This window comes from Macrobrachium nipponense, chromosome 26, assembly GCF_015104395.2.
Source record: "Macrobrachium nipponense isolate FS-2020 chromosome 26, ASM1510439v2, whole genome shotgun sequence".
Classification (NCBI taxonomy): domain Eukaryota; kingdom Metazoa; phylum Arthropoda; class Malacostraca; order Decapoda; family Palaemonidae; genus Macrobrachium; species Macrobrachium nipponense.
Genome location: NC_087215.1, coordinates 29,052,832 through 29,065,581, shown reverse-complemented (window position 1 = coordinate 29,065,581; position 12,750 = coordinate 29,052,832). Strand labels below are relative to the sequence as shown.

The window sequence follows — 12,750 nt, the reverse complement described above, 5'->3', positions numbered from 1 at the left end:
TTCTTTCCACCTATGTAATGACAGTTATTCATTGAAATATCTCTGCTCGAATTCCTATGGGACTTTAATAAAGATAAAATGAACACCTTCTTTAAAGGGCTTGTTCTTCAGGTGAACGAGAAGCTGTTCGGTATAGACTTAGCTTAACGAATCACATATTTTCTGAAATATAATAATTAATGTATAAAATATCGCCTCAAAAATATATGAATAAATGTTAGTTTAAATACTTTTTTTACTTTCTTTAATATTACTGGATATATTACTGAAGAAGTTTTAAATTTACTGTTTGTCAACTAAAGAAACGACCCTAAGGTTTCCCTGAGGAGCAACACAAGTTTTCTTTCAACTATTCAACAACAGAGTTTACATTATTACCAGAATAATGTAATTAGTATTATCGTAATTCGTACTTTCGGTAACCGGAAAAAATTGATTTCGTTAGTTCTCCATTCTTATTAAGATGGCTATCTGTTAGCATTATTTTTCTGATTTCATGTGGTGGAACTAGGTTGCCTTCTGTTATGAGGGAGAAACGCCTGTTTTCATATGCCAGAAGGTGTTGTGGCAACAGTGTTTGTTTATTGATAAGTTCGGGAGACGTCACGTATGTGTGTAGTAGTAGTTTGTGCAGTTCAGCATGACATCCGACTTTCATGATTAATCCACGCCCAAGATCTGCGCTCCATTCCTGTAGCGTGACTTGAAGTTCTGAAAAAGACGTCTTCGTACCAGCCGTAGTGTTGGTTGTGGACTGGTGAGTTGACTCTTCGTCGGCCTGCCGTGCATTTGCTTCTGAAGCTGGCCCTTTTTATCCTTAACCTTAGACTACTTCGGTTTGACCTACCTAGTAGCTAGACCTTGTCTTTAGGAGTTACCCAAGATCTAATGTAGCGTAATTGATGAAATTGTGTAAATACATTGTACAGTGTTTTTGCCAGAGGGATAATTTTCCCCGATAGTTTCTTTGCTTTTTCTTATGGCTCTTGTCTTTGTTTGACTAATAATTTACTTCTACCTATGTTTTGGTACTCGCTTTCCATACTGCTCCCTAAATTCAACAAACTACGTATAATATATATATATATATATATATAATATATATATGTAAGATGTATATGTAGCCTATATATATATATATATAGTATATATATATATATATATATATATATATATATATATATATATATATATATATAGGTATATATGCAGAAAACCAGGTACTAGCTATGTCGTACCTCTAACATTTTAGTGAACAAGACCACAGTTGATGGTCGAAAGCTTTAATCCTGTACAAAAATATATATTTTAATCTACAAGAGGATTTTACTTCATTGTGGATTGTATCCCCATATATTATATATAAATATATATATATATATATAGATATATATATATATATATATTATATATCTATATACATATATATATTAATATATATATTATGCCTGTTTATTTCCAGGAATAAAGTCTCCGTACACAAATTTGAAAAATAGGTAGATAGCCTAGCTACAACATGAAAGTAACTAGAGCTAGGTAGAAAAAATCCTTTTTCAAGAGAGATGCAATAACCTGAACTTCTTAACCTTACTGGGTTCTAGGGTAAACGAACGAGCAATGATATAGCGGCCAATTCTCTCGGAACGTGGCCACTTCCCGAAAATGCGCTTGAATTATGCCATTATTTCGTAATTTAGGAGTGTATAGAATTACCGAAAACACACTTAGATTGGAGCGTGGAGATCTCTTTTGTGCTTCCTGGATGGCCCACAACTCTTGACTGGTGCTCATGGCAGCGAATTCAAGTACTTTTTTTTGGAAGGTGGCCGCGCTCCAGGAGAGATGCCGCTAAGTCACCACTCGGTCATTTACCATACCTACCTAATCTGACCATTGCTACCATAAATCATTGCAATTTTAATTTGTATATTCACAGGAATATTTCATAGGCTAGGCTAATAACAATTTGCAAAGATTATGACAGAAGAGAAACCTTTCATTAAAATTTGTTAAGTAGCTATTTAGTTCATTACTGTTAAGTAATTAAAAAATTGTTATATTGTGTGCTCTTTTTAAATTCAAGCACTTGGGCTTGTTGATGTGAGGTGAGGTAGCCAAGTCCACCAGGTTTTCCAAGTATTTAGTAGTCTTTAGGAATATGTTCACTTTTGTTTTGTCAGGAGCTGTTGGCCTATTCATCATGTATAGGATCAGACAGATGAGCAGTTTGAGGCAAGACAGCTTACATTCAGTTATTACCATCATAGCCAAAGCCTAACACTTTATATAGCCTAAACTAGGTATTCGAAGGATAGGTTAACCTAGCATAAATTTTACATAGTAGTATGCTGCCTCTTGATGAGGAGTTTTGTGTTAGAATAGTTGTAGAGTGGTTAATATCAGTAGGCAGCATGAGCTTAGCTTATTGTTTATGCAGAAAAGTCAATGCGATCTACCTTTTTAGGTAGTGTTTTTGGTTTATGTGAGTTAGGTTATCCACATGGTCTCCATGCAAGATATTTGGCCCATTGTTTATGCATCTGAGTTTTGGATGAAGAATTATAAAAATGGTTGTATTGTCAGCAACAGTGGGGGGTGAACCACTGCTTAGAGTTCGAGATGAAACAAGATGTTTGTGGTGAGTGATGATTAGTCACTTAATCTTCATCTCTTTTATACAGAAATTTCTTGAGTTTGTTTACTCCAGCTTCCTACCAGTCAAGCATTTCTTCACAGTTGTAGAGGTCATCTCTATAACTAAAACAGTTATTTTTATTATCAAAACACTAGTAATTAACACCAAGCATGCATAGCCTACCATCACTATTTACTCACAAATTAAGCATGACAGCCTAAAATTAGATGAGTTATTACATAAACTGTGCAATGCATTAATATTTCATTGACTGTAATGTAGTATAGAGCATTTGAAGACCATTATTAATGGGCTATATGATTGATGGGTTTTTACAGAAAAAAATTGTTATAGAAAAATAGATTTTCTGACCTGAAAGGTCTGTGAGATTTGTAGCCAATGCTGTTTTATTTTATATTTCACTGGTGGTATGTATTAGTTTCTTAGGGTTTTGACATTGTGAGAAATAAAAATATTTAATTATCTAGCAGCTCGACCACCTAATGGGTGTATGCTCACATTCAGGTTGGTAGGATGTGGTTGAGGGTGGTGGCGTAGAGTTGATAGTTTTGAAGATGTGTTTTGTAAAGATTTACAATATTCATTTAAAGAACAGATCCGAGTACTCTTCTGTATTGTTGAAAAAATGAGAAAAGACACAGTAAGCAGAAATTAAGAGCTCATATTACTAAATGAAAAGCTTTTGATTAAAAGAATGTCACTGTGAATAAAGAATATAGCTTTGAATAGAAGGCATTAAACTTAATGTGTGATATGCTGTTTTACCTTTTGAATCATTTTAAAGAGCAAAAAGGGTTTGTCAAAGGCGTAAAAATAGCCCAGAAATTTTAAAGATGATGTGATTTACTTGTTGTAAGTATCATCTGAAAAAATGTTTTATCTTGCTGTCTTGGAAATAAGCTTAATAATTAAAATGTGGTCTCATTTTGTAATGTTTAAGGCAAATTTGAAAATGAAACTTTATGATGTTTATCTTACAGATCCTAGAATGTAGGAGAAGGAAGATGCGCCCTCAGGGATGGTGGTGTCCAGGCGTGGTACTATTGGAGGCATTTACAGCTCTGGCGTTCTGGTTGGGGCTTTTGGGAGGTTTAGGCCTTATCAGAGAATCAGAAGCTGTAGTAGCATACAGCACACAGCACGATGAGATAGCATATGCTGAGGTGTGGTCTAACCATCCTCTAGAAACCTTTCCTGAACTATGGCAAGCCATATTCCTCTGGGGTTTCTTTTCAACTCTCTTCATTCACATTGTATCCAGCATCATCGCCTTTCTTATGCTGAGAAAACATAAATATGGGAGGTAAGGAAATAAGTAACATTGGTCTTAATGCTATACTTCTGATGACTTCAAAAGTGACAGTAAAGATTTGCTGTGGTGCAGAATTGAAATTACTGTACCCATATTATAAACAGTTTCTGTATACAGTGGACCCCCCGTATTCGTGTTCTCCAGATTTGCGGACTCACACATTCGCGGATTTCTCTGGGGAACGTTTCCCTGCATTATTCGCGGAAAATTCGCGCATTCGCGGTATTTTTCTATGATAAATATTCACAAATTCCTGGTTTTTTTGATGAATTTCATCATAAAATGCACTTTTTGTGATAAAACGATTAAAAAAACCAAGTATGAAAATTTTTATTGGGTTTTTCTAGAGTTTTAACTAACAAAATAGGCTGATTTTAGCATATTCATAGGGGTTCCAAATATTCGCGGATTCTAACTATTCACGGGGGGGTCTGGTACGCATCCCCCGCGAATATGGGGGGACCACTGTAGTACACTTTTGCCTTAACATCTAGTTATAGTTAGCCACACGTTTTACTCTTGGAGACTTCCTTCACTGGTGGGCCCATAGGGGGTAGTGCCATCAGTGCACCTCATTCGGTGTAATTTGGGCATTACTTAAGGTTCTTTGCAGCGTCCCTTCGGCCCCTAGCTGCAACTACTTTCATTCCTTTTACTGTACCTCCGTTCATATTCTCTTTTCTATCTTACTGTCCACCCTCTCCTAACAATTGTTTTGTAGTGCAACTGTGAGGTTTTCCTCCTGTAACACCTTTCAAACCTTTTACTGTCAATTTCTGTTTCAGCGCTGAATGGTCTTAGTTGCCCGAGTGCTTGGCATAATGCCAAAAATATATATAAATGAAATCAAATCAAATGATTGGTGGAAGCCTTGTATAACCTCAGTATCACTGGAATAACAGGGGGTAGTGAATGAACACATCTATTTCTTATTGTATCTGTTTAATCTTATCAAGTCATGTGGTGTTTTCTGTTTATATCATTATATATCATGTGGAGTATCTGTCCAAGACAAAATTTTATGTTATTAGTGGATAATTTACAGTGGTAAGTTAATAATTATAGACATATTCACTGTTAACATTTATAATTGGGTTTTGTAAGTCAGAGAAAAGAGTAACTGCCATTGATAACACTGTTGAATTTGACTAGTGGTTATAAGAGAAAAAAGATACACAAACCATTACTGTATTTTGAGGCTTACAAGGCGCACTCTTATTGTGGCTAGGAAAATTTGGAGAGGAAAAAGAAGTAAAATAAGATTCCACTATAAAGAGTCAAAGGCTTTGCTTTGGTTGGTGTGTAGTACACATTTGGTCTGTCGCAATGCTTTGGCTGCTACAACCCATTGATATTGTAGTTTTTAGTTCATTTACTTTAACCCCTACAGCTCAAGTGTTGTATAGATACAATCACATATAGCTTCAGGGTAGTGGACGGTTATCGTAGATATACGATCAAGATTTGGCGCCATACAGTTTGAACGAAGTTTGCGGGAAAAATGTTCCTATTTCCATATACTACTACCACTATTGGCAGCTCTTCAGATCATCCTATAAGAGTGTGGATAAACTGAGAAGCCCTCGGTCCTACTCGAGGTAGTAAGGGGGAAATGTCGTCACAAATTCCCCTCCAAGGATGTGTCATAAATATTTTTCAATAAATATGCTAGGAATTTGTTTCCGGTTTTATTTCTCATCTTTTATGATATTGTTTGAGCTGTAATTTTAATTTGACAAAATAAAATGAAAAAAATATTAGAAAGAACACTTGTAACTCTGTAAAATTAGTGTATTTTTCATGACTGTCATAGGGAAAAGAGGCCCCAAGAGGTGGAAAATATTCATTTACAACATCCTGTTGAAGGCAAGACTAATGCATTACGAGGTACTGTGCTTGGTTGACGACCAGCTTCCACTTCGTGTACGCATGAATTGCCGGATCCCACAGATTCCTTGTTGTACAATCTTTGATTGTTATAACCGGTTTCCAGCTGGCGCAAGAAGATTTATCCTATTGTTAAGACTGAAGGTTTGATCTGCATATGAAAAATACAAATTGATTAAAAATTTGTAATTTTTTTATATTTTTTTTCTTATACCATGTGAATGTACATATCTTCCTCTTTCCATTGATGAGTTTTTTTTAGTTTTTCTTTTAAATTGGCCGTTCTTAAACATAGCCCGGTTATGGGTACTGAAATTCCCTTCACGAGCATCTAGGCCTTTGGGTATGTATATATCAGTGAGGGAACAGATTTAGATGTTTTGGTCATGCAGTGAGAAATGCAGAGGAACATTTAGGTGGAAAAGTAATAGCCACAAGTAGCAAGACAGAGAACAGTTGCAAGGGACAAAACAAATCATGGGAAAAGGAAATCGGTAAAGATTTAAACCAGATAGAATGTCTAGAAGCAAGTGCACTGGACAAAAGGGAAAGTCTGTTGTCAAAACTTTTAACAAAGTTGTGGAGATGTGGACAATGATTCCACATGTAGATGGGGTCATATAAAGTACGTATTTGTTTTTGATTGCAGTGCTTGTTAAGTCTTGTAATTCCTCAACTTCTTTATTTTTCAGGTTTTCTGCAGCTTGTATCATATTCATAGGAATGTGCACTACTTTTGTCACCTGTGCAGCTACAAGTGCAGCTGTTGGATATGTACTATACCAAGCTAAGTTTGTCCTTCAGCCAATCCATGCCATGATATGTGGCATATCACAGACAGCACTTGTCATATTCTTCTCATTTTCAAGAGTCATGCCAACTCTCTAAGAGTTGTGTATGGAAAGAATGAATTGATTTCAGGTTTCAAGACATTTCAGTGTACATTGGATGGCTACTGTTTGATGGTGTTTTCAACATAACCCTTTTAGGAAACTTTTAAACTGATTGTAGAAAGAAGACAGTACTGTTGAAGACAACTTCTAGTGAAGAAACATTTTACTTAGATTTTGCATGCCAATAAATAATGCAAAATCATAACCGTTGAAAAGTTGCTTCCATTTAGCTATTATTACAATTCCATGTCTAACTCTTATCCTTAATGATGTCAGGTTTCACAGTGAGATGCCCAGCATCAAACGCAGCATATCCAAGGTGCCCAGTAAAACAGGATAGGTCTGTATGACTTTCCTTAAGCAAAGTGTCCTAAAGGTACGTTCTTTTGACAAGAATTCAAGCTTAGGTTGCAAACCTTTCCTAAATATTTATATTCTAATAGTTAATATATTGTTGTTATGACAGCAGATAACTTTGAATAAAGGTCACAGAGGGTCAGCAACCTCAAGTATTGAATAGAGCGCACCTTGTGTCTTCAATTCAGTCCAGATTTAGGCCTTTTGATTGGTATCTGTACATTGGTGGTGCAATATGTTCATTGTTATTGAATTAAGTTATTGGAATGAGGATATGAAAAGCAAAGAAGTTTAATTTTTTAATGTACTCCATACCTCTCACTTTCACATTTTTTAATAGGAGAATGTTTTTTTTTTAATGCTCTTTTGATGCATTTAGGTGAAATTGTTTTAAATTTATATTAATTGTTTAATTTAATCTGTTAAACCTAAAATAGTAAAGGTGTACTTCAAGAAAAGAAGGGAATATAAATGTTTGTTGAGTTAAAAAGCCCAATATTTTGCGAGTTAAGAACTGTAAAGAAAAATTGCTGTATAAAATTAGAATTTTAGTTTGGCACAGTAAGAACAGGAAAGAAGGAATTACTTTTCTGAACTCCCTTTAATGTGTTATAAACTGACCTTTCAATTTTAGATCGTAGAATGTTGGGTATAGGTTTCAGTTTTTATATAAGTGAATGGAAGGCAGTACAATCTCTTGTCATTCACAACTTTTGACTGAATATATGGTAAAATCTTCCTGGTTTTATTTCAGTGGAAAATATCTTACATAGTAGGTTCTTGGAGAACACACTGCTTTTTTGCAGGAATTCAGTGTGCTGGCCATGTACCTGTAGTTAAAAATAATTCTCCCCATTAAGTGCATCCTTATTGTGGTGGTTCTTCTTTTTTTTTTTTCTTAAAAAAAAAATACTCATCACTCAGGTCACCTTATGTTAGGATTCATTTTGACCCCAAGCTCACCATGTTAGTGCATCCTAATTTAGAGTTGGATATAGGACAGTCACAGGAAGCAAACTTTCAGCAAAAATTTTATGTATGGAAGCAAACCTTTTCCATACTTTGTTTAGACTAGATTTATATACATTTGTATTATCTGTGAATAACGTAGACCTCAGCACCATCAGGTAGAAACATACTACATAGATGTTGAAGTTACTGGTGCAGTCTTAGTAATTTCAGAGCATTTAGATTTTTTGAATTTAAGGTGATGATGCTCCCTGTATTTTAGTTCCTACTGGTAAAAGTTGCTAGGAGTTCTTTGCAAGAGTGCTACCCTGATCTTGCATAATTTTGTGGGCACCTTAGTGGCTGGTCCTTATCCCAGAAGGTGAGTGTGGTTGCAGATTTTTTATTGATTGTTCAGGAATCTTTTTTTGCTCACCTCAGAGAATTGTAAGATGATAATGATTGTCAATGAAATGGACACCAAAGACTCTATCAAAAAATGAATTTATATCTGTGGCAGGTTTTGTTTGCTTCCAATTTACCCTATAAAAATGTGATCTCATTTCATGCAATCAGATTTTTGTCATCAGTTTACCAACCATTTTACTAATAATAGTAAGTCATACATAGGTAGAGGATGAACCCATTTGATTCTAATTTCATAGCTAAAGTTGAAAGAGGAAATATAGCCCTCTTGCACGTGTCTTTCTTTTTTATTTAATTTAATTTTTCGTTGTACAGTATAAATAGCTGTAGAACAAGTGGTCTTAATTTTCTCTAATATTTTTGTTGCTTATTTTGTGTTAAATATGTTAATAATGAACATTCCATTTGAGGACTTGCACTTCATACTTGTTTCAACTGAAGGTTGAATTTGTCACTTGTGAACTGAGGTTGCTTGTTTAGTATAGTTGCATTGGTGATTACTACCTTCATCTTGGATACTGCTCACTTTATGGGCTGTGTTGCACTTTGGGTAATACTAAATGTAGATAATAAATAAATATAGTTTAAGAAATAAGTGTAGCAGAGAAAAATAAATCTAGAATATTACATTTATTAAAACATAATGTCAGTGAAGTGCTTTAAATGGTAATATTGGAAACAGGTAACATTGGGAGGCCAGAGAAAAACTACAAAGACTTTAATGTTGCTCGTAGTGCATTCCATGTCTTACTGTCATCTGTATTCTCCTGTAGAAGATTGTTTGTACAAGGATTTGCTGATAAGTGGGTTATGTGAAGCAAGGTTCTGTAATTAGGCTTCATGCAAAGACCATTGGAATGAGAAAACTGATATCCCTTGCCCCGCTGAGTTTTAAAGACCACATGTAGGCAGTTCATAGAATTGCAGAACCCATTATTGTAGAGTAAATAACTTTTGTTTTGCAAGATATCCAGCCAGTCATTGTTTTCAATCACCTGTTGTTTGGGGTATACAGGGGTCACTACTTAGCTTTAGCCTCTGGTAGTTATACTTCTGAGTGAGCAATTTCAGTTTTTATTGAAATTTTCAACCTGAAGTTGAGTTTTATGATATGAATAAAACAATGATTTAAGTACAGAATACAGTATAAAATTTTTTAAGGAATACACCTTGGACATTTACTTGTGGCTGTTTTATTGTAAATGTAGAGCTTGTTGTAAGGGATACAACACATCATTTTTTATGGTTGTCATACTCGACTGTCAAGAGAGTGGTCATGTGTTTATGGTGCAGTTTTACTTACAAAGTTAGTTATAGCTGACCAGTCTTTTTATACATTATTGACTTCTCATAACATGAAACAAATAGTTCGGCAATGGATATAAGTTAGTCCCATTGTCGTAAACTTCAGCATAAGCATACTTGCCCTGCATTGGGCCAGAAAGCACAGGTTTCCATAATAACAAAACATGGTCTTGATGGTGCATCTAGGTTTTTATTTTGTTCCAAACATTTGTTTGAGTGCACTTTAGGAAAGTAATAATTTGAAAATGTGAGGACCATTTATTAGATAGTCGTGGACTGTGCGGGGAAGTTTCCCCGCAGACTAGGTGCAGTGAGCGTGTTTGGAATGTTTTAAGTATAAACAGATCTTATTGGAAATGTATGCAAGTAGTCAATATTTTCTATGATTTTGCTTTGAGGTACATGTCTGATGTTTGCTTTGGTAAATGATTTGCTTGGAAGATAACAATTGTAACTTAAATACATAGATTTTTTGTTATTCAGTATGGTTAGAGGCCTTCCAACATAGGTGGAAAGAAGGGAGTGTCTTTGCTAAGTTGGGTATTTGGAACTTTAATCGTTAAATCGTAGTTTGAACATATGTAACACCATTTGGTAAAAGCTTAATGTATTATAATTATTGCCCTTGTGTTACATACTGTACTGTAAGACTGGAAACACATTACTGTATTCTTGACAGTTGGTTTGTAGAAAAAAATAGAGAAAGTAAGCTTCACCGACTAAGTAATAGTAGTACATATATGGAAAAATTGATGTTCAGGTAGTTTAACAAAAACATCTGCTGTAAACATATCTGAAACATATTTACCTAACTTTTGTGTAGAAAGTGGATTGAGTTTACCAAAATTATTTGGAAGTAGAACTTAATGTATTCCATAAGTAGGTACCTACATGGAACACTATACCAAAAGTGGGAAAACAAACAATAGAAATGAAAGATACTATAGAAATAGGACTGAATTATAATTTTATTAAAAATCGGGCTTAGTAATTTGAAAAGTATTTTTGTTCATCCTTATGAAAAATTTTTAAAATTTATGTTAATGTCTCAAAAACAGATGAAAATGTACTGTAAGGATGTAGGTGTTTAATAGCAAAAGAACCCCCCTGATTAAAATGAACATTTCAGGGCAAAGTGTTGAGAGATGAGTGGAGATTGTCTTCCGCTTGCATGTTAGGTACAGAATGATTAGGTAGCGATTTCAGTGATGAATATTTGGCACTTAAAATAACGTTGTAAATACTTCATAAATGAGACAATTATTTATTGACAGTGTATTTAAAGTATTTAATGCTGGGCTGCTCTTATGTATTATTTTGTTATGGAAGAAAAATGAATGCTGATAAATGGTTTTTTTCTTGTTATGTTGCACCCCGATTTTCTTTCATATTCATTCTTTTTCTATAGAACAACAATCTTCTTATGTTTTGTGCATGTCTCATGAAAGGTGTTAGCAACTTGTGATTCCATTGCTGTAGGGAGATTACATTGAGTGAACATTCAGCACCTTTTTCTTGGCAGTACAGGGCATACATAAGATGTTCTTTTGATTCCCATATCTAGATGATGAATTATTAGTTACTTGGATATCAAAAAGAAATACTATCAGTAATGTCTTGACTGTACAGACTGCTTATATTCTATCTTGTATTTTATGTTGAAATTTTCCTTTGGTGAATATGATTTAAATGAACATGTCTCTGACAAATCACATTCATGATGTTTTACTTACAGTACTTTCTGTGATGCAACTTTACATGGTATAATGCTGGTTTTGGTTTCATTTTGAAGCTGAGTAGTGATTCTCTATTTTACAGTGTTCAGGAGGAAAACAACAAAAATAAAAATTCAGGGTGACAAGTTGAAATTACTAGCCAAAAATCTATTACCAATGTCATTCTTTTGATGTCAGAATCCATTGGTTGAAAAAGAATTTACCTACTTTTACATCAGTCAGAAAATAAAAAGGTTAAGATTATTATCTAGAATAAGCATACGTATATTTGTTGCTTTTATGTTTTTACAGTACATGTACCTGGTAGGAGCAAAGGCATATTCATATAATATAAAAAAGTTATTAAGTGGAAAGGTTTTTATTTTAAATCCAGAGTTATTTGCAGTTAATTTAAACTGATATCAGTGGGTAGTAAAGAAAAAATTTATATGGCTTTTCAGCCACTGATGTGAATTTTGCAACGTTTGCATCCTTGGCATACTTAGACAGTATCTTAAAGGGAAATTGCAGTATTTATGAGACATGGTACAAGAAACAGTACACTGGAGTATGACCCTATGTGGATATGTGCGCAAGTGTGTGTATAAGTAACTTGAATGTTTTAGACTGAAGAAGTTGATGTCATTTTCAAGCCTGATTTATTCTTGTAGGTAAGTCAGCCAGAAGCTCTTTCATAGTTTTAGAAGGTTTTTACTACCGGAACTTTTTTCAGTCATCAGCCTTGATTATGGTATCAAAGTCATCCTTTAAACTAGGATTTAGAAGACAAATGTTACATTTATTTTTGTTACAAATATTCTAAGAATTTATATTCATATATTAAGAATTGTTACTAAGCTCTGTAAGCTATTATTCCCTTGTATAGATCTTTGTAAAATACTTTGGGCTGCAATTCTCTTTGTTTTTCCTTGAAGAAAAGGTAAATAAAAGTTAATAGTTAGTTTGATCTGAAAGTCCAAAGAACAATAATATTTGTTTTGAAGTTTGAAGGCTGAATTTTATCTCAACTTTTCTATTTTTAAACACTTTCTCTTGCTTATGAGTTAATGTCTAAATTCAAGCATTTAAGAATTGTATTTATATATGGTGCTTTTATGTGATTTTTTTTTTCACAAAGCTTTCAAAGTTTACCAGTTTTGTATTTGTTTTCTTGTTGAAAGCTCTCTCAAGTGTGGAAACATGGAAGCCTTTTATCTTGTTTTCTAAATGTTTTTGAAAGGTTTTCTTTGA

At 34.0% G+C, this 12,750-nt stretch overlaps 1 protein-coding gene across 1 annotated transcript; it reads left to right on the top strand.

Annotated features, from left to right (window-relative positions):
* Nucleotides 1–541: 541 nt before the first annotated feature.
* LOC135200108 (transmembrane protein 170B-like) lies at nt 542–12,332 on the top strand. The gene is made up of 3 exons (XM_064228438.1): nt 542–757; nt 3,637–3,959; nt 6,548–12,332. Exons 2-3 carry the CDS (start codon nt 3,661–3,663, stop codon nt 6,741–6,743), a joined length of 495 nt encoding a protein of 164 aa, XP_064084508.1. The 5' UTR covers nt 542–757; nt 3,637–3,660; the 3' UTR covers nt 6,744–12,332.
* The last annotated feature ends 418 nt before the right edge of the window (nt 12,333–12,750 follow it).